We start from the raw sequence: 23,900 nt of genomic DNA on the forward strand, positions 1-23,900 counted from the left end.
TAATTTCCAGGGTTGGTGGTGCCCTCTGTGCTGATGGGCCAGCCCATCAGGGAACATGGAGAATCTGCAGAGGCACGGAAACACAGAGACAGGGAGACACAGAGACATGGAGAGGCCCAGAGAGATGAAGAGCCAGGAAGACAGAGACACATGGAGAGAGATCTGGGCGGAAGGGCCCCTCTCATACCCAGGGCCCCCTCCCTCCAGCTCCTCCCTAAGCCCCACCTCCCTAGGCACCTGGCCTCCAGTGCCGCAGGGGGCCTATAAGCTTTCTGTGGAGCTCCCTCAAATGCAAGCTGCCTTTAGACCCCAGGCATCCACAAGCTAAAGCTGAGCAGCTTTGATTGTCCTTCTGGTATGAAAGCCCCACCCAGTTCCCAGGCCCCAGACCCTGAGAGTGGTATATTTCGGCTTCCTGTATTTCCCTGGGCCAGGCCTGGGCGAGGTGTTGGGGGAAGCACCCTTGCCCAGGAGGGGCCCACGGAAGCCAGGAGTTCAGCAGTGCCAGGACCAGAGTCAGGAGTCAGGTCCTAGACAAGACTGGGTCACGCATCAGCCAGCCGACCTTGAATAAATCACTAGCCTCCCTGGGCTCAGTAACCTCGCCTATAAAGTGGGATAATGACCCCCATGTGGCCAACATTATTGGCTATGGTGAGGCTCAAATGTGATAATTGATAGGAAAGTCTTGGAAAACTGCCCACCAGGATGGGAGAAGGGATTATTAAAGTAAATTAAGGCACAGAAAGCTGGACGTACTTTGAGAGGGTAGTCCAGGGCAGCAGTCCCCAACCTTTTGGGCACCAGGGACCAGTGCTCCTATGAGAATCTAATGCCTGACAATCTGAGGTGGAGCTGAGGCGGTGATGCTGGCTCTGAGGAGCGGCTGCAGATACAGATGAAGCTTCACTCGCTCGCCCACCACTCACCTCCTGCTGTGCAGCCTGGTTTCTAACAGGCCACTGACCAGTCGGGAGTCCTGGGGGTTGGGGACTCTGAGCTAGGGTATCTGGTGAAGGCCTCCCAGAGGAAGGCAGGTGAACCAAAAACAAGGAGGAGACACATCTGAGGGGAAGGCGTTTTCTCTACGGAGGCTTAGGAGGTCAAGTTTAAACTCAAGCTGTATCATGTTTTCATTTCACTCTTCTGTAATGGGGAGCCAGCGATGGTTCTTGAACAGGAAGGGCAACGCGATGGAGCTGTGGCAAGGTGGTTAAGCCTGTGGACCCTGTAGATTCTGGGGCTGGGGTTCAAATCCCAGCCCGACCACTCACTAGGAGTGTGACCTTGAAGGAGGGATGTGGCCTCCCTCTGCCTCCGTGTCAGCATCTATAAAGTGGGGATAATGAGAAGATTAAAGGAGTGGGTGTGTGTAAACACTCAGATTGAGCAAAAGTCAGGGGCACCTGAACCCATGCCCTCGTTTCACTGCTGGGAAAAACGAAGGGACTAGAAGAGAAGGGACTAGAAGATAGGACCCCAGACTTCCTGTCTGGTGCTCGTACGCCATCACGGAAGCTGTGTGTTAGGAAGACCAAAGGGGTGGCTGCTGGGAGGAGGCCTGCGCCAGGTACAGGAAGAGCTAGATTTCCCATTTCCTGGAGGACAAGTGGCCAGAGGCTCTGGACGAAGTTCTTCCTCCAGCCAGGCCACCCGGAGCTGCCAGCCTGCTGCTCTCAACAGTGCCCCTAGCCCAGCCCTGGGAGGTGCATGTGGCTTGGGGCCTTGGGTTCTCCTTGGGTTCTCCCCAGCCAAGGCTGTCCACACACAGGGTAGTCCAAGGTCCTCCCCAGCATCGAGTCCTCCCAGCCAGCCTGGGAGGTGGTGAATGGAGGATGAAACACAGTGGAGTGACCAACAGTTCTGGTTTACCAGGGATGGAGGTGTTTCTTGGAGCGCAGGACTTTCAGTGCTGAAACCTGGAAGGTCTCAGGCAAACCGGGACAGCTGGTCACCCTCCCAGTGGCCAGCCTGAGACTCGCCTGGTGAAAATAGATTCCAAATCAGAAGTTCTACAGGTAGCGCCCTGGAACCTGCACTTAAAAGCATCCCGCTGCGCAGTGAAGTCTGAGAAACACAGCTAAGGGGAGACTGTCTCGGAAACACTGGAGCCTGGCTCCCAGGGCATGTGGGGATGACTCAGTGTGAGCCCCCCACTCGTGGGAACCAAGGGAAGTCAGGTCTGTCCTTGTGTCTTGTGTCTCCCCTTCAGTGGTGAGGGGGATGACGGTGACAATGGTGAGGAAGGTAGCTCCCATAGCCATATTATTCCCCCTTTACAGATGAGGAAACTGAAGCTCAGAGATGACAGGTTACTTGCCCAAAGTCACACAACTAGTAAGTGGCAGAGCCAGGACTCGTAGCCAGCTCTGTCCCCACTGCCTTGCAAACCCAAAGCCATACTCTCCCTTCATGGACTCAGGCTCTCAGCCTCCGGGAAAACAAAAACAGTCCCCTGTGGCTGAAAACACAAAGGTTGACAAGATGACCACCAATGTCCCCACTAAGGCCAGACAGCTAGAACCTGGGCGGGAGGGCCGTACTAGCTGCTCCTCCCCATTAAGCAAGGCTCCCACATCCCTGTTACGCCAGCCATACCAAGAGAACCAGGGGCAGGAAATCACTGCTCCTCTTTAATCCGACATTCTTCCTGCTGCCGAGGGGAAATGCAGCCACGCAAATCCTGTATCTTAAAGCCCGAACAGTTAAAGAGCCGGAGATGCATCGGCCTCCAGGCCAGGTCTGCACGGACTGGTCAGAGCTCTCACATCAAAAGCCACTGGAGACGGAAGAGGAGCTGCTTTGTCAAATCAGGGAGGGGGACCAGAGGCCTTCGTGAGCAGAGCTTGAAACCCACTGCTCTGTGCCAACCTCTCCAGGGTACGTTTGGGGAGACCGAGGCCCAGGATGGTGCAGAAAGTTGCTCCAGATGACAGAGCAAATGGTGACATAGCTCAGATGAAACCTCAGGGCCATTGGTCCCCAAGTGCTCAAGCTTTTCCACCCCATTAGACCAACTCTGGTGAGCAAGGGGTGGCATGAGCTGTTTGCCCTTTTCACAAAGGACAACGTTTCTCAACCCTGGCTGCATGATCAACCCCGGGGCACGATCCAGCACACCCCTGTATTACTCTTCTTCCCTTTCCCCCACAAATGGCTGCTCAGAAAAACAAATCTCCCTCACCAAGTCAGGGCCATCTCCCACTCGACAGATGGCAGGAAGATGGGGTTTAATCCACGACCGCAGATAAAAAGGCCTAGTGGTCTTGCCTGTGCTCATCCTTCGAGGCTCTGGTTGGTGCCCTTCCTCCAAGAAGCCTGCCCTGACTGCACAGCCTACACTACTTTCTCTTTTCTTATCTCCTTCTCCCAGTAAGGATCAGAGATTGCACCCTAGTGATCTTGTATATGGCAGGTTTGGGGACACTTGAGGCTGTCCACAGGGCCAGGATAAAGGCTTAAAATGATCACGACGGTGATAATAATGGTGACAGTTACCATTATTGAACGTTCAGCACATTGCCTACATGCTCTACAATCTCATTCAATCCTCCCAATAGACCTCTGAAGTAATGGCCAAATTGTTTTCATTTGGCCTCATCTATAAAATGGGGAGAATGATAGTACTTGCTTCATAGATTTGTTACGAGGGTTAGCTAACGTGTGTAAAGTGCTTAGGGCAGTAACTGGATGGAGCTGGCTCTAAGTATCTTTGCTGGTATCATTATTACTATTATTATTATTATATTGCCTCCATCCTACAGATGAAGAAACAGACTCAGAGAGGTTAAGTGACTTTCTCAGGGTCAGACATCTGCTAAGACGTGGAGCTAGGACTGAGGACCACGCCCACTGCCCCTTCTCTTGTTGGCGCACAGTCTGACCACCCGGGATAGCTAAATTATGGCATCTCCAAGCCGGAAGAGACGTTGGCATTAACCCCGCCCCACTCCCCCTGCAAGCCAGGAGTCCCTTCCGCAGCAGCCCCGTGAGAAGGTCCAGCTTCTGCTGGAATTCTGAACCACAGTGTTCTCAGCGGTCAGGGACCATGCCTGTGTGTTCGTTCACCTCTGTGTCCCCTGGGCACACACTAGACCCAAAAGAAATACCAACATGATTTGGTCGAGACCCAAGAATCCATAGTTTGAAGGTACTCCACCCCACCCCACTCACAGCCTCCTCCGTGAACCCCAACATGGCCCACCCACTCGCATTACCCCAAGATACTGCAGCCTTTGTCTCTCAGGGTCCCAATCCACCCTCCATCCCCTCGAGAAGCTCTGTGGGGAAGGAGCCAGTCTCTAGCTTCCCAGGGCAAGTCAAACTGGAGACACATCTGCCCTACAGGCAGGAGGCAGCTGGGGAAAATGAGTCACCCCCATGGGCACACAACACTGGAGAAGGGGGTGGCGCTAGGCTGCATGGGTACCCCTCCTCCCTCAATACCCCTCTTGGAACAGCCTCTCTGGCTGCCCCCTCTTTTGGAAGCTACCAAATCCCCTACCCGTTCCTCACTGCCCACCCACCCTCAACCAGGCTTTTGCTCCCACTACCTACCTGAGCTGGGCCTGCTCCCGACTTGGTTCCCTCCCATGACCAGCTCCTCACCCCTTCTCATCTAATACCCTGGGACTAACGCCATCTCTGCTTCCGACTAAGTTAACTGCAATTTTTAAGTTTGACTCCAGGACACTGGTTCTCAACCGGGGTGATCCCACCCCCAAACCCAGACCCATTCAGCAGTGTCCGGAGACACATTTTTGGTTGTCACAAGTGGGAGGTGTGCTCCTGACATCTAGTGAGTAGAAGTCAGGGACGCTGCTCAACATCTCTCAGTGCACAGGATGGCCTCGCCCACTCCCCGACCCCCCCAAGGAATTTCCATGCCCATAATGCTGAGGTTGAGAGGCCTGGTCTGAGAGGAAGCTGGGAGATCTACAAGATGGGAACAGTGACAAGGCTCTGCCTTCTTCCCTCCCAGTCCCTTGATTACCTGTGTTCCCAGCCCAGCCTCAGAAGCTGGGGACCCTGAAGACTCTCCAGAAGGCTAGGTAGCCAGCTCCCTGGCGGTTCCCAGAGCCCAGCTCCTGAAACTCTGCCCAAACTCTCCTTTTCTTCCTGGGAGAGCGAGAAGGCGGGGCCTCAGCTCCAGCGGCCGGCCTTAAGGACATGGACATACAGTAGGGGCATAATGCATGGGCGTTGAATGGCTAGAGAAAACCAGATCTCTCCTCGTCACATGGCAGACAGCTAAAATCATAAGAATTGCAACTATGATTCGGCTTAAATTCTAGCTTGGCTGCTTAGTAACCTGAGCAAATAAATGGCTTGCCCTCCCTGTGCCTCAGTTTCCTCATCTGTCAAACGAGATGACACTAATAGTAAATTTAGCTCATAGGGTCATTGTGAAAGTTAAATCCGAGAGTCAGAGTTCAAGGGTTAAATCCAAGAGCTTTATCAAGCTCTTAGAACAGTGTTTGGCAGTGAGTAAATGCTATCGAAGTGTAAGTAATTTTTAAAAGCATGATTGACATTCTATTTTCAGGTTCATAGGCTGGGGGCGGGAGGTGGTGGGGGTGGTGAGGGTGAGGCCAGGAGGAATGATATGTCTCTTCCTATTCTTGTGTGCCCAGCCAGACTCCCAGTCCAGCCTGCAGGGTCCTCTAGACAGAGAAAAGTGCCCAAGCCCCTTCAGCACCCTCCAAGGCCCGACAAGCCTCTACAAGCCTCTCCACCCTACTTTAGCCTCCCACACTTCAAATCTCCTGGATGGGGTCTTCAAGAAACCCAGCTGTGAAAGGCAAGACCCAAGCTTCTGTGATTGGCAGGTATTCCAAGGCCAAGTTTCCAGAGAAGGCAGCCAAGCCAGGCCCAAGCCCTAAGGAAGCCCTACACAGCTCACAAGGAGAGCCCACGGTGGGTCAGCACCAAGGGCCTGCAAACCCCCAGGCCTCTGTCTCTTACCCATAAATGTCCACGAGGGTCTCCACGCCAGCCACACACACGGCGCTGGTGGGATGCTCCAGGGATACACGTACTATCCTCTGCAGTGACATGCTGGTGGTTGACTGGGCTTGGGCCACAAAACCCAACACTGCTCCACATACGTCTTGGCAGAGTTTAAAAGACCCTGGCCCTGCCCCTCCCTCCCCGACCTGGGGTGCTAACTCATTGGCTGCAGTCCTGGAAACCCAGCCCCTTCCCAGAGTCAGGAACTCAGGATTGGCTGGGAGAAACTTTACATTTGCATATGAACCTGTTGTTCCCACCTCAGCACTGAAGGAGTTCATTTCTGGCTTTAAAGGGGAGCAAGTCGCCACAGGTACCTGGCCAGGCCGGGCACCAGGGCACCAGGGCACCAGGGCCTTGCGGGGGTGCAGAGATGTGAGTTTTGCTCTGCCTTCCTCGAGTTCCACACTCATTCTCCATATCCCCTTTTCCTGCATTTTCCGAGACAATACACTTAAATGGGGAGCTTCTCTACCCTGGGGGTCAGCTGGTAAAAGGCAGATTCCTGGGCCCAGCCTCCAGACTGATGCAACGGGTTAGGGGTGCAGCCTGACATCTGGATTTTTCATGAGCACCCCAAAGCCTTTTATACACGTTGAGAAACACCAGCCTTTTTTTTTTTAAAGAGCCTGGATTTGAACAGCAGGACTAGATCTCAGCCCTTCCTCAACTGGGTGGCCTGGGGCAAGTCACTTAATTACTCTGTGCCTCACTTTTCACATCTGATAAATTGTTGTTGTGCAGCTTAAATGGGACAACGTGGGAAGAGGTGTAGTACAGAGCTTGGCATTATTTTGTTATGAATGTTGTTGTTATTGTTATTATTATTAAATGCCAAAAGTCTCCGGAAGGGTAAATGATGAGAGTGGAAACCCTCTCCCGCCAGGGGGAGCTTCGACTGTCAGAGTAGGAAGGCTCACTTTTCAGGTGGGGGGACTGAGGCCAGAGGGGGCACTCAGGCACCTGAAACAGCAGGAGCAAAGGTTCCGGGGAGAGGAATATTGGGTTTCGATCCAGATGCCACCGTGCATGGCTGTGGTCTTCAGGGTTACGTCCCCTCTCTCAGGGCCTTGGTTTCCTCATCCGTAGAAAATGTGGCTAACCACCAGCCCCGGCAGAAATAATGGCAGGGACACGCCCTGCCTGGGGAGGTTTAGAAGGTGCTGAATAGAGGTCTCCTCCCTTCTCTCTGGCAGTGCTGACGATTTTAGGCACGGAGGGACCAGGACCCTCTTCCCAGAGTCCCCAGCTGAAGCACTTGCACAGTTCAAAGATCTCAGCAGGGTTCTAAGACAGGTGTTCCTATACCTCAATTTCTGGGAAGAATGTTCTCAAGGAGAGCTGCTGGGCTGCCGCATCCAGTAACAGCTTCCCTTTTGGGGCTATAAAATGGCTTAGCTAGGTTTAGCTCAGTTCTGGGTAAGAGTTAGAGCTCAAGAGGAAGTCCCAGGCAGTCTCCTTAACTTGCTCGTATGCACAGTTGGGGCGTAGATGCGGAAAGCGGGGGCTTCCGCTGGACACTGGCCCACTGTGTTGGGGGCAGGACTAGCCTCCTGCTCAGAGCCCTGAATTCCCTTTGGCAGTAGACCCATGCCTTCTTCTCCTCTTCCCAGTTAATATCGGCTTTTAGAAAAAGATCTCTGATTCATTCAGACTAAAGTGTTAATGACTAATGGCAAAAACTTTTTGCTTCTTTGTCCACAACAAAAGCTAAAATAAAATGAATAAGTGAGTGGGTGAATGCTGAAGGGTGCAATCTGGGGCAGCAGCAAGTGTATAGGATATGAGGGGCAATATTTTCAGGCCTCTGAAATGAGTCCACTGAGGCTGGGTAATATCGTGGCTAGAGAGGCAGGAATGAAAGGGAATCATAATGGCCTATGGCCCTGGGCACCAATCCTGCTGGGGACTCTCCCACTTCTGCCAATAGGGCCCAGCTTGTCTGTCCTCTGAGAGATGGAGAAGGTAGCCCAGGAAAGGGAGAAGAAATGAAGAGGTAGGACCCACGCTCCCCCCACAGCCATCTCAGCAGGGCAATGGGCATGTGCCAGCCATCCTGCTGAGGTAGCCTGCCTGCCCAGGGCTGGTCCCGGGGGCTCTCCCAGCTGGGTAGAAGCTGCCCATGGCCAGCGGAAGTTGAGCCAAGGACCTGGTGCATAGGAGGTGACACAGGAAGCCAAGCCCCCTCATTTTTTTCCCTCCTCCCCACAGCCCAACAAAAAGAAGTTAGGGAGGCAGCCACTTGAAGAAATGCATGTCGACATTTTTATTAATCAGAAAAGAGGTGACCGGTCACCCAGAATATTCTCACAGGGGACAGCAGCATCTCCAACAGCCCCAACAGCAATTCCAGCACTTATCACACAGCATCACTCTAGAAGATGTGCTCCCCGCCCCCATCTCTCTGCCATACCACCTCCCCTCTCCATCCTTTTCCTGGTCCAGCCTGGGTCACCACACACCCTTGGCCCCTGAAGAGCTTCCTTCTCCTCTTGGCTCAGTCTAGGCGTCCTCACGATTATAATCAGAGAGTGAGCAGGTTAGACCATGGGCTTGCAAATGGGATTCCAGAGAACCTTCTGGAAGTCGAGGTGGTGCCCCCACCACCTTAAACAGAGCAGTTCTGTTTTTATCAGGTTCATGCGCTGCGTTTCCATGTAAGCTTCTGATTACTACGTGTTTTAAGGCTACAAGAGTTTAAGGCAGCTGGCTCAGCCTAAGTCTCGCGACAATCTAGGACTCACGAGGGGCCACCGAAAACCCAGAAGATGAAGGCCTGGGGGCTGAGGTCCTGACATGGCCCCACAGGCAGTGGGGGGAGCAGGCCAGCTCCCCAGTGGCCATTCCTGGGCCAAGGGCCATCTCTTGCCCTTCACTGGACAAGCCTGCCTGCCTATGCAGGTCTCAGTGACTTCACCCGGGGCCAGACTATTAACCCCTGTGGCAGCTCTATCTTCCCCTCTATGGGAGGGGACACAGGGCTGCCACTGGGGTTTACTCACAGGGGAAACCCAAGCTACACACAGGGTCTCCGGCTTGCTGAGAGAAACCAGGCAAGCCTCCCCTCCCACTGCCTGCAGAAGGAAGGGGAATAATTAGAGACTATTAAAGGAAATTAAACCCCACCTTCAGAGATAACCTAATGGCCCCCCGCACCCTCTTCTAACCTCTGGGCCTCCACTCCCTGCTACATCTGGAACAGCTAGCCACCTTCACATCCAGAGTCCAGAGTCCAAAGCCCAGGAGCCCTAGGACACAGAAGCCAGGCCCCAGGTTTTGTCCTCTTGCCTCGGCCTTCTCTGCCATCCTGGCCTCCGCCCCTCCTGCCGGGCCTTGCTCCGTGTGCCCTCCCAGGCCTCGCTTTAGCCTTGCAGCATTTTCGAGCTGGAAGCAGCCAGCATTCTTAATTACAGGCCTTTCACACAAGTAACAAGCACCCTTCTGAGGACAGAGTCAAGTATTAAAGGGTTTTTGTTGCCTTTTTTTTTTCTTTTTAAAGCAGGCGCTCTGAAGCTGGGTTTTCCGGTCCTTATTTGCCTATGTAAATATGGCTGATGGTGCTGGGAGGTCACAGCCTGGGGTCCCCTGCCGGAGAAGATAGTTGGTTGAGGAAAGAAGGTGCCTCGGGTCCCCCTTCCTTGTCTTACAAGAGCCACAGGTGGCCTAGACCCAGGGCCCTTGCACCAGAGCACAGGCCCCCGGGGCCCCATTCCTGGTGTGAACCCAAAGGGAATGTCAGGACTCGGGGGAGAAATTTAAAGCGGGGCACTGCCAAGGCCACACACCGCCCACCTCGAACGTGGAAGGGCTGTCGATCTCCAGAGCCTCTGGGAGTTGCGGAAGAGAGGGAGGAATGAGGGCAGTCCTGGGGCTGGGCAGGCCGTGCCAGAGGCAAGGACGCTTGGCATCCATCCCTGTGTCCACCCCTGTGCTTACAGTGGCCAGCACGTTTGCAGATACTCAGGGGGATGTGCCCAAGGCTCCGGGAGAGGATGGATGCCCGGGGGAGGTTCCTCACTCTCGGACAGGGTTCCTTGGCAGGCGGGCAGAGAAGACGGCGGGCGGGGAGTGGGCTCAGGGAACCATGTGCCACCACTTGAAGGGGAAGGGCTTCCGGAGCACGTTGGTGCCACAGTGGATCTCCCCGAGCAGCTTGTGGTAGGACAAGTAGTCGTTGATGAAGATGCAGTGGAGGCCCAGCGGCTCCAGCAGCGACCGCACCTTCTCCTCCAGGCAGCAGCGGCCGTTGACGATGGGCCCGAAGGGCTTGGGGATGCCCAGGTACTTGCCTAAAACCACCATGTTGACCTGTAGAAAAGAGAAGGCAACAGGGAGGCCTGGCTGGCTGGGGACACTGTATGCCTGGGGGCCCCTTCTAGACTCTGGCTCTGGCAGACTCATTCCCAGGGCCTGTCTCATCCTTGCCTGCATCACTCAAGAATGAAGATCTATGGAAGCATAGAAGAAATGATTCATGGTTGAAAGACAGAATTAATCAAAGGAGGGCTGCCGGGAACATACATGGTAACTTTATTTGAATTAAAGTCACCCCTTCCTCCTCCCACACTTTCTTCTATCTATCAGAAAATTGTCATAACCACTTGGTTAGAATGAGATTTTAGCATCACCTGTCAGAAACTTGCACAACAAATGCACACATCTAAAGTCTGTGATGTGAGTGTCCTTGTAGGTGTGGTACACTTATGCAGTACACAACTTGCTCAGCTGTCCCTGGAAGCCCTGATAATTGTTACCATTTATTGAGCATCTTCTGTGTGCCAGATATAGCATCCCTAAACCTCATAGCCTCCCTCTGAGGCTGTGGCTTGGACACACAATCAGAGAAAGGGGAGATTAAAATCTGGTTTGGGTCCAACTCACACTAAAACCTGGGTTCTTTATCCTCTGCAAGAATGTAACACTGTGGCTCCCTGGAGGGTTGAGGAGTTGGGGCAACAGCCTGGGAGCCCTTGGGGGTGCATCTGGTTTACCTCTGGTAGCACCCCTGCTTCCCTGGCTGGGGGCCCTAATGCTGGGAAAGGGTAGAAGGTGTGGAGGTTTCTAACAGGAAACCTTAGCCGAAGTCTGATGGCCAGAAAGCTGCCCTTTGTATTCAAAAGAGACACTGTGGACCTGCTGTCTAAAGGGCGGTGCTGAGTCATCGGGATGTGGGGTGGGCTGCCCTGGACTCTATGCTCTCATGTTCTTCATGCCCTGATCCCTCACCCTCAATCTGCCCTGCAGGGCCATCCAGACTGGGACCAAAATGAAGCTGGAAGGTCCCATGGAGTCAGTGCCATGGCCTTGGCCCTGAGCTACCTAGTTGTCCACAAATGGGCCAGAACAGTCTGGGGTGGGAGTAGAGTAATGACGGTCAGGGAGAGGAGCCAGGTTCCGGATTCAGGACCAGAGCCGGCCCAGGTGGCCTTCCTCCTGTATGAGGACTCAGGACACTGAGGCGGGCCCACTGCTCACTGGAAGACCTCGGGCAAGTCCATCGCTCTCCTCCGAGGGCCTCAGTTTTCCGATAAGACAAATGAGGGGGTTAACTGAGTATTCCCCAAGGGCCCTTCCAGGGAGGACATCTTTTAGCAGGGCTGGGACTAGGGCTGGGACACTCCCACAGAGGGGTGTGTGTTGTGGAGGGGGCTTCCCTCAAGTGTGGGGAAGGGGGGAAGGCCACAGACCAAGGTGAGATGGCCAAGGTCATGGACTCCAGCCCAGGCCTTCCTCCCAATCCTCAGCTAGAACCAGAGCCAGGTTGCCCCTTAGAGCTTCGTTGTCTCACAGTAGCCACTAGCCACATGTGACTATCAAAATTAAAATGAAATAAAAGTAAAAATTTTGTTCCTCAACCACATAGGCCACATTTCAAGTGCTCAGTAGCCACATGTGGCTCAGTGGCTCCCGCATCATATTGTGCAGATACAGAACATTTCTATCATCCCACAAAGTTCTAACAGCACTGCCTTAGAACAGTGTTTCTCATCCAAGGGCGATCTTGCCCCCAGGGCATTTTTGGTTGTTAAACGAGCTCTATTGTCATCTAGTGGGCAGGGGACAGGGATGCTGCACCATCCCTGATGCACAAGGCAGCCCCTTACAATAAAGAAAGTATCCAGCCCCAAGTACCAGTGGAACCAAGGCAGAGACGCCCTGCCTTAGAGTCTCTCTCAGGACCCCCATACCTCTGCCTCCAATCAGCATGTGGACCCTAGCATTCTCTCCAACCCTCAGTTTGTCCAGTGACGAGGATTCTAGTTAAAGGCATCAGGCTGAAGAGGGACAGTCTCCCATCCTGAGGGACCATCCCTCACAGCTGCCAACACCCCAGCATCCTTTCCCAGGGGGTTAATGGGCACTCTGGCCAGGACCGAGCCAACAGCATCACTCACACCCCTCCCAGAGGCCACGCCAGTGAGCTCACAATCTGCTCATCTGCTTGTCAGGTGCCCAAGTTAATGACAGCCAGGGAGGCTGCCACCGCCTGACCCACTCGTGAGCCCCACGGGGGAGCAGACAGGCAGCTGAGGCTCAGAAACAGAAGCCCAAAATATTTGGAACCAAACCACACTTCCTTTTTCCACTTGGGAAAAAAATACCCTGAGTGTGGGGGCTGCCTGTGGGCCTTCGATGGTTGGCGGCATCCCTGACCTCTGCCCACTGGATGCCAAGAGCATCCCTTGGTGGTTGCAACCCAAAACGCCCTGGGTGGCGATGTCACCCCGGTTGAGAACCGGGGATGGAGATGTTCTATATCTGGCCACATGGACACTAGCCAGGTGCTCTGGAGTCCAGCTGACCCCCCACGGGGACCCCACCAGGCCCCAGAGACAGAAAATGACCGGTCCTCCACCCACGCTCTCACCATATCCGGGAAGAAGGCTTCCGCATAGGATCCCCTCAGGAAGAAGAGCTGGGGGATGTCCACGATGTCCTGCTCGGTCAGGCCCAGCTCCCGCTTCAGCACCTCCCGGTTCCAGTCGATGCATTTCTGGGGAGCAAGTGAGGATCTAACGCTTGCTGAACACCTACTGTGTGCTGGGCACTGAGCAGAGCCCTCTTTGCCCTTAATTCCTTTGATCTTTGTGCCACTGCTAGCCCCAGATGGGCTCAAGTGACCTGCCCAAGGGCACAGAGCTAGGAAGTGGCAGAGCTGGAGTCTGGACTCTGGCAGTTTCTGGCTCCAAAGTCCTTGCCACTATACTACGCTGTCCCAGCCACGGAGTGCTTATGCTCCAGCCCTTCTCATCCGTTTGGAAGAAAGTGCCGGCACGGCTGGGGAGAAGCGGGGACTCTCCTCCGGCTTACTGAACCTCGGACTCTGCCCAGGCCCTAAACCAGGAATGCGCAGGCATTAGCCTGGCCCCTTCCTGAGACCCCGCTCCAGATCTCCCTGACTCCCCCCACCCCAGCCCTCACCCCCACAGGGCCCCATTTCTCTACCACACCTCTCTCCTCTCACCAGGCTTCTCAGAATTCAGTTTTACTTTCCAGAAACCCATCATTTCCCCAGAGCAGGGCAAGATCTCCCTCATCAGACTGGCAAGGCCGTGTCTCTTCCATCAGACTGTGGGTTCTCAAGGGCAGGGGCTTGGGAACAGGTTTCAGCAGCCTCCAGGACAGCCGGAGGCCCACGGCGGAACCCTGCACCACACTCCGACCCCAGCAGTTCTCTCTGGAGGGTAGGGGACCCCCGAGAGCAAGCAGCAGCCCGGCCCCCCACCTGTACATAAAGACTGTCGCTCCGGAGGCTTCTGTCCTCCAGCATTTCATTAATGCTTCTCTTCACCTGGTGTTCTAATCCTGAAAGAGAAAGGACAGTACAGAGGCCCAGGGTCACCTCGGGCCTGGGGCTGCATGATCCAGACCATGATTTTCCTCCCACCTCAGTGCCAGGGTCCAAAGCCAGGATGGAGAAAGCCGGAGACTGGAAACCCTGATGGGACTAGGCTCTGGCTGCTGGGAAATCCTGGAGATGGATTACAGACTCCTTGGGAAGGAACTCCTGGGCTCAGGGCCTAATAATTACAGTACAGCTACCATTATCGAACACCCACCATGCCTGGGTCCACTATTGGATTTATTATTAACCTTTAAGACAATGCTTAGTAGGGGTAATTATCACCCCCAATTCAGAGAAGAGGAAACCGAGTCACTGAGAGGTTCAGAACACACCCGGCATCTCACAGCCAGCAGGCGGCAAGACCAAAACTTGAACCCAGGTCTGTCAGGGCCACAGGCTACTCCACCTCCTTTCCAATGCTCCATTCCTCAGGTGAGGGCACTGAGGTCTGGGGCGGGGAAGGGGGCGTGTTCAAGGGGGCCAACCAGGCCCTTGGAGGGTCTGTCGGTTCCCAGAAGAGGGTCCACAGAGACTCTGACCATCTACCTGTCTTCTCACCCCTGCCTCCTTCAGCGCCCAACCCCCCCACCCCGCTCCACCCTCTCCTCCTTCTGCCTCCCCCTCCCCTGCAGCCCCTGCTGCTCCTCGTGGCCTGGGTAAGCCACTGCTCTGAATCTCACTTTCCTCCTTGTGAAACAACAGGGGGGCGGGGGGGAGGTGGGAGAGCAAAGGGGCAAGAATGTGAAGGTGCCCCGCACAGACAGGCAGGAGTGCTCGCTGCTTTCTGTTCCTTTCCTCTCCTGGGGTGTGGCCAAGAACCACCCTTTATATGGAGGAGGTCGCCCCTTGCATGTGCCTGGGGCAATCTGTGTGTCTCCAGGCTTCCCTTCCCTGGCCCAAGGAAGACAGAGCCCTCATCTTTAGCTCTCATGGGAGGGAGTCAGGAGAATAAGTGATTCGGGCTCTGAGCTCAGAGATCTGCAGACGAAGGAATGGTAATCAGGGCACAGCCACAAAAGGCATCAGCAGTGCCCAGGGCTGGCAACGAGAGGGCAATGTCACCACAGGGCCGCCAGGTCATTGCCACTCACCGTCAAACTGGGCCGCCTCCCCGTGCCCATCCTCTTTCTTCTCTTGGAACAGTCTGAGGCAGACACTGGGGCTAGCCAGGAGCAGCCGGAAGCCCTGGCACAGAGGGAGGGAGAATGGCTCAGGGCGCAGGTGTCCCCTAGGTGCAGGCAGCCCCAAACGCGGGAGGGGCCCGAGTGCAGAGGCCAGACCATGAATGGGACTCCCCTCTCCCCCTCACTCCCCCCACCCCCACCAGGCACAAAGAGCTATCAGCAGTCCCCCAATCCTCCAAGCTGGTTTATGCCTCCAGCTCTTGACCACAGGACCTGAGTCCTTGCCTGAGAATCACTTTTGTCCACTTGCAGAGGCCCCAGCCTCCCTCTGTGTTGTTACCCCTGAGGGTTGTGCCTTTCTCTGGAAACACCTCCCCCTGCAAGGTGGTGGGGAGCCCTAGCAGCAACAGAGTGTTGGCCTGTATCACTGTCTGGCTACTGGATTCCACCCCTGCCTCCCCAGTTAATTGCCCTTCTTGAGTTTCCTCAGCTTCCTCATCCAAAATGAGGGCGATGGGATGATGGGGGCACCACATCATGGGGAAGGAAAGGAATTCAAACATAAAATACATACAGTAGGAGTTCTGGTAAATGTTAACAAGTTATTACTTCAGGCTCTATTTTGGTCTGGTGAGGAGGTTTGTATTTTCATAGGAACAAACACCCAGTAAGTGTAAGGATGAGTGTATGAGTAGTGAGCCAATGAGCGCCCTCCTGACCTGGGCTCTGACCTCCTCCAGGAAGCCCTCGCTGATTAACACACTGACTCTGAGCTCACTATGGACACAGGTGTTGTTCTGGTTCCAAGTGGCTTTGCCTTGTTTCATCTCATCAGCTCAGGCAGGGACAGAGGTGGCTCAGGCAGGAGGAGAGGGGACGCACCTTTTGGTCGGAAGTAGGCACAAAGCTCAGGAACTCATCCACGTGGCCCACAGAGAGCCAGTCAGAGTACAGCTCCACAGGTGCCTGCACCTGCTGGGCCTTCAGGAAGTCACGCACCACCCTGGCCATTCGACGCCCACCTGACCTGAGAGAGGGAGAGAGCAGGCATCAGCTTACGGTGACCTGTGGGTATGAGGGTCAGACTCAGGGCCATGACGTCCTCCACACCTCAGAGTCTTTGAGGATGTGGCACATCTGAGGATATGGAACCTGCAGGTGGACAAGTGTCTCAGCTGATTCATGTTCAAGAGAACCACTGTCCCAGTCACTTGGGGATTACTGTCTGATCCCCAGAAGTTCCCGAAATGAGGTCTGGGCATTTTCAAGCCATTCTTTATTACCAGAGAGAGGGGAGGCAGTGGTGGAGGGGGAAGGAGGGAGGTGGCCTGGAACAGGGAACAGGGGCACGGGAGCCGGTGTCCCAGAACTGTGCGAGGACACGTTAACCAAAGCTGCCTGTGTATGCAGGGACTCCGACGCTGCCCCAGGCAAGGGCTATGTGCCCATTTCACAGATGAGGCAGCTGAGGCCTAGAAAGTTCAAGGGGGTGACTTGTCCAAAGTCAGAATAATATATTATGCTTTAGGCCTTTTCCACCTTTCCCTGGCACACATAACCATGTGCAAACACAGACATATATACTATCTGTATAGAGATTTGTTCCCTATACGAAAAGGGATCACATAATTCTTGCTTGCCCAGTTTAAGGACGTGTGGATGAGCTCCCCAGCCCTAAGCAGAACACAATCCAGCCCTTCTCCGGCTCCTCCTCTGCCACCACCTGGCCTGTGACACTTCCCTCACCTAAATACCTAAATAACCCTGTGGCTTGCTCCTTCTCCAGTCTCTCTGCTTTCTCCCTTTCTCCTCTACAGTCTAACCAGGGGAGGCTTTTAAATGTCAGAGCACGTCCCTCTTTCAGACAAAACCCTCACCTCGCTCTCATCCCATTCAAGTCCTCACAATGACCTGAATGGACCCACCAATCCTGGTGACCCTCCTTCTGCCCCTCTCCTCTTCATTTGCTCAGTTCCAGCTATGCTGGCCTCCTGCCGTCCCTTGAATGTACCAGGTACATTCCTGCCTCAGGGCCTTTGCACATGCTGTTCCTTCTACCAGGAATTGTTGCCCACTCCCAACATCCCCATGGCTTACTCCATCACTTTTTTCAGGTTTAACTCAAATGTCACCATCTTTCTCTATGAGGCCTTTGAAAATTGCAACGATCCTTCAGCTCCCTTCCCAGCTTTATTTTTCTCTGCAGCATATGGTCACTATTTGGCACACTTGATATTCGAACCCAGACGGTGGGCTCTGGGCCAACATGTTAACCACTGGGCTCCACCACCTTACAGAGGTGGCTCGGGAGGGCACAGCCCTCAGGGAGCAAGCGGCCTGGGAGGGGAGGCTGAGTGTCCAGGTGGACAAAGTGGGGAGGGGCCTCCAGGCAGGGACAAGGTCGTGGTCAAAGGCCTGGAGGCATAAACCAGCTTGGAGGATTGGGGGACTGCTAATAGTTCTTTGTGCCTGGTGGGGGTGGGGGCAGTGAGGGGGAGAGGGGAGTCCCATTGGTGGTCTGGCCTCTGAACTCGGGCCCCTCCCGAGTTCGGGGCTGCCTGCACCTAGGGGACACCTGCGCCCTGAGCCATTCTCCCTCCCTCTGTGCCAGGGCTTCCGGCTGCTCCTGGCTAGCCCCAGTGTCTGCCTCAGACTGTTCCAAGAGAAGAGAGAGGATGGGCACGGGGAGGCGGCCCAGTTTGACGGTGAGTGGCAATGACCTGGCGGCCCTGTGGTGACGTTGCCCTCTCGTTGCCAACCTCAGGAGGGCTGGGCATTTCTTTCCTGCATCCACTGCTGTAATCTAGTAGCCCTTACATGATAGATGTTCAAAAAATATTTGTGAATGGGGCATGGACCAATGATTCCACCATCCCTGGGAGGCATCAGACCTGGTCTCTGAGTTACATCAGTGTCACCACCAGGAGGCAGAATTGCTCAAAGATTGTTTTAAATGTAGGGAGCAGAGCACGGAGAACCTGAAATAGCAGAGCATGGACGGGGCATTTGCTGAGTACCTTCCGTGTGCCTGCTTGAGGCTCCTCATACTAAGTATCTTGCTTAATCCTCATGATAACCGTAGAATATAGTACAGATCACAGGTCCAGGTCATGACCTGGGCTCTGTCCCCGTGCTCACTCTGCTCCAGCCCCACAGGCCTCCTTGCTAGTCCTCTGATGCCTCCAGCACACTCCTGCCTCAGGGCCTTTGCACTGGCTGTTTCCCTCCCTTGCCCATTCTCCTCCCAAATAGCCACATCTTTTTAACCCTCTCATTTCCTTCAGGGCTTTGTTTAAATGTCAACTTCTCACCACGGCTTTCTTTACCTAACATGCTAGAATGTTCACTTATTGATTATGCTTGCTAATTGTCTGTTCCGTCCTGCTGGAATGTATTAGATTGTCTGTTTTGTTCACTGCCGAAGTCAGAGGCCAAGACAGGAACACGAGACAGCAGCCTGGGTGTTAAATTTTAATTTGGGGCTCACGGAGGAGACCTGGGTTCTTACTATACTGCTAACTCACTGTGTGGTCCCAGGCAGTAGCCTCTGAACCTCAGGGCCCCATCTGTTCACCAAGGGCTTTGTTCCTGGTTTTCAATACAATGGCCAATGGCATGGGGGCACAGCTGCACTGGAGACTCCACACCTTCCTACCTGGGGTCCTTGCTGTGAACCTGGGAGCTCCCAGAACATTCCTTTGACCCCAAGCACTGGGCCTCAGATCTGGCATGCATGAAGTCTCAATAAATATTTATTGAAGTGTTAAATGAATGAACACATGAGTGCATTAGCTTTGCTTTTCTGAGCCTCAACTTCCTCATCTGAAAAATGGGGTAACAATCCTTTCAACTCCATGAAAGTGTTGTAAAAATTAAATGAGGAAACCTGGGCGAAGCATTACGTTCGTGGCTCATGGGTCATCAATAACTTTGAGTTCCAACCTGCTTCAAAGCAGGTCTGCTACGGGGGGCCAGCTAAACCACACTGGACGTGAACACTTTATCCCTGGGAAGGCTGGTTAGACAGCAAGGACAGGGATTCTTAATAAGCCCATTTTACAGATGAGGAAACTGAAGTATAGCATGTAAAATTTGTTCATTTAATCGTGTAACTTTTTTGTCCACTGATATATCCTCAGTGCCTTCAGCAGTGCTTGGCACATAGTAGGCATGCAACAAATAGTTTTAAATGAATTAATTGAGCACTTAACTATGTGCCAGGCACTGTGGTAAGCCCTGGTTAGGTTATAAACCCCAAATCATGTGACAGAGCCCGGACTCGAACCCAAGTCCATCATATTCCAAAGTCTGTGCTCCTTCCTCTCTGGTCCTTCTCCATCGCAGAGTGACTGTCTAGAGGCCCCAGGCCCTTCTGCCTTGGTATCCTGACCAGCCACTCACTCACACCACTCACTCACCTGCAGCCTGTGGTCACCTCTGGGCCCTTCAAGCTACTGCCAGGACAGCAGCTGCTTTGACCTCCTGCCGGGAGAGGTCAGCAGTCCATCTCCTCCTCTGCACCAGATTGCACATCTCCTCCCCAACTCTTCCGATTTTTCGAAAGAAGCCAGAAATCTGGCTTTTTATGTGAGGCCTCCTGCTCTATATGTAATTAACGCTGGTAACAAAGCTCATGAAATAGCAGGCAGGCCAATAGACCATGGGCACCAGTTTTCTCCTAAGATTCCGGGACCTTTCAAATTAAAGGTTCCAGGTCTCTGAGTCTTTGGTTTTAGGACTCCGTGCAGAAAGTTAAGACCTCTTTTCAGACTGGAGAATAGAGCTCAAGGGGAGGGGATGTGAGGGCGGATGCTGCAGTTGGCGCCCCAGGCCCTCCACCACGCCCCGGCCCTGGCCTCTCACTTGGGGTAGCTGCTGCCGATGAGAATGCGGCCCAGGGGGTACGCCTTGCTGCCCACGGTGACCGGCGGGCTGACGTCCAGGTTGCCGAAGGAGTCAAGGCCGGAGGCGCCCGCGAATGGGACTTCCCGGGTTACATATCCGAAGTCAGGACCCTGGGGGAGGACCAGCAAGACACCCCCGCCCCCCGCCAAGAAGGAGGTGTCAGAACAAGAAGAGACAGCTCTTGGGGTAGGGAGTACGGGGGCGCGGGGCGGGGGGCGGGGGGCGGTCCTGGAGGGCTCCCACCTCCGGTAAAACACCCCCTATTCACTTTTCACAGATCACCCCCTATCCCAAGCATAGTGCAATTAAAGTTTGAGCCAATAACAGAACAATAACTAGTAAACCCCCAAACGTTTGGAAATTAGGAAACACACTTCTAAAGAACCCATGGGTCTCAGAAGTAATCACAATGGAAATTAGACAATGTTTTGAAGGGAAGGGTAATGAAAATACGGGCCATTAAAACCTGCACGGGGCTAGTGGAGCTGTGGTTCTAGGGAATTGCCAGAGCTTTAAATATATATATTAGGAAGAGAAAGCTTCCATTTCCAGCTAGGAAAAAAACCAGCCAATTAAACCCAAAGAAAGTAGAAGAAATTATAAAGATGAGAGGAGAAATCAGTGAAAAATGCCCTGGCCACAGACTCACCCTGCAGGACTCACTGTCACCTCTGCTGAGTCTTATCCCTGGTCCCGCCAGGCTGGGGTGGATGTCCCTGCTCTGTGTCCTTAAGCTCCTGAATTTCCCATCACAGCCCCCACCTGGACACTGGGGTTATCCAAGATGTGGATCGGGTGTACACGAGCATTGACCGCATTAACCATGAGATTTGGGACCAGCCTAGTTTAGCCTAGCAGTTAGGCACAGAGGATATGGAGGCAGCCTCTCCGGTTTTACACCTTGGTGCCACCACTAACTAGCTGTGTGGCCCTGGGCCAGTTACTTAACCTCTCTGAGCCTCAGTAAAGAGGGACTTTGGGCGTCCTCCTCCATGGATTAAATGAGTAACCTTGTAAAGCTAGGGGTGTGGCTGGAACTCAGTACACAGTTGCTAGAGCTGCTCTTGCACGTAGGAAGCCGCACAGTGCCTGGCACACAGGAAGTGTTCAGAAAATCTTTTTATCTGAAGAGAGCCCCCTCCCAACTCCGGTTCATAAAAGCAAGAACCTTGAGGGCTCACTAAGGGTGCATTCCCCCCACCCAAAAGGCAGTTCGGTTTCCCCAGGGCTGACCCCTCTGTTGGCATCCCCTTGGGGGAGAAGGGCCCCCAAGGAGGATTTCCCTGGCCAGCGCCTCCCAAAACGGGTAATTCGCATGTCATTTGCATATTTGCCCAAACCTCTCACTCCCTCCCTATGTGCCAGAGCCCACTGCCTGTGTCCTTTTGTCCCTTAAAGAACCAGGATCAGGCAAAACTGATGTTTTTAGGAGGAGCCGCCTAAGGGTTCCCCATTCCGTTCTTTGCTACGTACCAGGATCTTCTTGGGGAAATCCTTCAGGCCTCTGTCTCGGGGGGAGTCAAAGACCACTGGGAAGGATTTGTGTGGGGCCTCCACGTAGCCAAACTCCATCTCATCCTAGGAAGGGAGAGGAAGAGACCACAGTGACCTCAGAGTAGTTTTTCAAAACAAGATGTGCCCCCGGGGGCTGGGGGTGGGCAGGGCAGCAGAGCCTCCCCAAAACTTGGGGGGTTTGGGGGGCTGGGGACAGCGGAGGAGGTGAGGCATTTTAGGACCTCAGCCAGGAGAGGACTGTCTGGCACCAGGGCGTTTGGTAGGAAGTGAGAGAGACAGATGACGCAGGCAGCAGGGAAGTAAGTGTTCCCATAAGCTTTACGCGCCCCCACCCTGAGTCCTGGAGCCAGGACTTCCATGGCTTCCTCGCGGGAAATTGAGGCCATGAGGAACCTGTGCAGGCTCCCTTTCCCAAAGCCAGGTGAAGGATAGGGCTCAGGCCTCCCGGGCCACCCCAACTCTCTTCCAGGATCTGCTCCTGCACCCACCTGGATCCAGCGGTCGTTTTGATTTTCGGTCAAAGGGCAGATGATCAGCTTGCAGTTGGCTTTCAACGCCAGGTCAGACATGTCCTCCAGAAATTTCTCGTTTGAGCCATGAGGGTCTATTACGCTGCAAAACACAAGGACGGGGGAGCGTAATAACAACCTCTGACTGTGGCCTTGGCCTTAGGATGGGGAGGCAGGGGATAGATGGGGCGGCCTTGATCCAGTCTGTATTAGGCCCTCTGTGGCCCCTGGATGCAGGGGTTCAAAATAGTCCCTGCCCTAGAGAGGCTCGGGGACTAATGATGGAGATGGATAATGTCTCCAGATCACATCAGGTGGTAGGTGCAAGGTGAGGGGGGCAAGCCCAGGGCTGCAGAACCCATAGGCAGGGCACCGAAGCCAGCAGGGGCAGCCATGGAGCAGGTGACCTTGGGACTGGATCTAACTGGTTAAGGTGGCAGTGAGGGGGCAGGTAGCCCATCAACTCCTGTTCCACACAATTGACCTAAACAAAGGAGCCAGGGTGGGGTTATCTCTGAGTATCTATATACACCTGGACCCAGGTAAGCAGAGCAAACCTGTTTGGTCACAACTTTCTTGGCTTTATGGCTTATGTTCCAAGTCAACTGTGGCCCTTTCCACTTGTCCAACCTCTGATGCAGGGGCCTGGAGTAGCCTTGCCAATCAAGGCTCACCCAGCCATCCAGGAACCTGACAAGGATTCTGAGAGATGGCAGAAGGACCAGGGACCTGGGATGGGCCAGGGCTCTCAACGGATCCTGGAGGCTGGGTTCCCGTGTTCTCTGCAGGCCCAGAAGCACATCCACATCAGAGCGAGGCTAAGTTTCCTGCAGCCGCCGGCAGCCTGAACAGGGCCTGGTCTCACAGCCTAAACTAAACCCAAAATATTCTGGGGCTGCTGCAGGCAGGATAGGATAGGGGCAGGGGCGCTGGAGGGTAAGTCGGTGACCTTAGCCAGGGCCCAAGCTGCTTAAGGCAGGTGGGGCTGACAGGCCCAAACCCACCTGCTGCTGTCCTATTCCTAGCTTGTGCCCTTGAGTGCCTTCAATGAATTCATCCCATCTGAATGAGAGGCCGACCCCGAAACAGCGTTCTGTTCCTATCTCTACGAGTCCAGGGATGGTGGGAGAGCTGCAGGAGTGAGGCCTCACCTGCAGACATACAGCTCCAGTGGGGGCTGAGTGTTGGGGGTCTCATGATCCAGGGGCCATCACGAAAGAGCCACAGTGTCTGTGAAGGGGCACCTGGGGAACTGGCAGTGTCTGGGGAAAATGAGGACTCAGTGGGCCTTGCAGGGAGCCCCATCAGGCCTCAAAACCCCCCCAGCCCCCAGCCTGCTCAGCTGGAGCCTCCAAAATGGTCCCCCAAGCGCTTCAGCCCCTAACACAGCCCCCAACGCCATACATACCTCTTTGTCCACCAGGCTGACGCTGAGGGAGACCAGCCCCACGAAATCAGCGTCAGGGAAGGTGAGCCCCTCCACGTAGAAGCTGATCTTCCGCTCCCCTGGCTGCCGCTCCACTTTGTAGGACTGATGATGGGGCCCCAGCACCTGCTTGTAGTCTGAGAGGGAATTCCCACCTAGGGGAACCAGAGTCAGCACTGGGGTCCAGTGCTGGGACAGAGGTGTGGGGCGGTGAGGAAACCAGGGGCAGAGCCGCCTTTGCGTTACGTCTACGGAGGCCCCTCTCCAGCTCTGCCACGCACAAGCTGGGTGACCTTAGCTTAGTGACTCAACCTCTCTCAACCTCAGCTCCTCATCTGTACAATGGGCTAACATGATATCTCTCATGCGGTCAGCATAAGCTTTAAGCCAGATAAGGAGGTCAAAACATCTGGCACAAAAGGTGAACACAACCCGAATATCCATCGACCGATGAAAGCACTATGCTAAGAGAAAGAAGCTGGACACAAAAGGCCACGTAGTATATGATTCCATTTACATGAAATGTCCAGAATAAGCAAATCCATAGACATGGAAAGCAGATCAGT

The 23,900-nt window shown here is 54.2% G+C and overlaps 2 protein-coding genes across 2 annotated transcripts in view; both read right to left on the reverse strand.

The window, feature by feature from the left end:
• Window positions 1–6,090, reverse strand: part of PADI3 (peptidyl arginine deiminase 3) — a 29,837-nt gene extending 23,747 nt beyond the window's left edge. The window contains exon 1 of the mRNA XM_039842090.1: window positions 5,965–6,090. Within this exon, the coding sequence (XP_039698024.1) occupies window positions 5,965–6,056 (92 nt within the window). The 5' untranslated portion in view covers window positions 6,057–6,090. The remainder of the gene's footprint in view (window positions 1–5,964) is intronic.
• Window positions 6,091–8,251: 2,161 nt separating this feature from the next.
• Window positions 8,252–23,900, reverse strand: part of PADI1 (peptidyl arginine deiminase 1) — a 33,070-nt gene continuing 17,421 nt past the window's right edge. The window contains 10 exon segments of the mRNA XM_039842092.1: window positions 8,252–10,317; window positions 12,878–13,003; window positions 13,736–13,815; window positions 14,947–15,040; window positions 15,862–16,006; window positions 19,843–19,994; window positions 21,358–21,462; window positions 21,888–22,011; window positions 23,060–23,152; window positions 23,294–23,489. Coding sequence (XP_039698026.1) covers window positions 10,084–10,317; window positions 12,878–13,003; window positions 13,736–13,815; window positions 14,947–15,040; window positions 15,862–16,006; window positions 19,843–19,994; window positions 21,358–21,462; window positions 21,888–22,011; window positions 23,060–23,152; window positions 23,294–23,489 — 1,349 coding nt within the window. The 3' untranslated portion in view covers window positions 8,252–10,083.

Source organism: Pteropus medius, unplaced genomic scaffold, assembly GCF_902729225.1.
Source record: "Pteropus medius unplaced genomic scaffold, Ma_sr-lr_union100, whole genome shotgun sequence".
Classification (NCBI taxonomy): Eukaryota; Metazoa; Chordata; class Mammalia; order Chiroptera; family Pteropodidae; genus Pteropus; species Pteropus medius.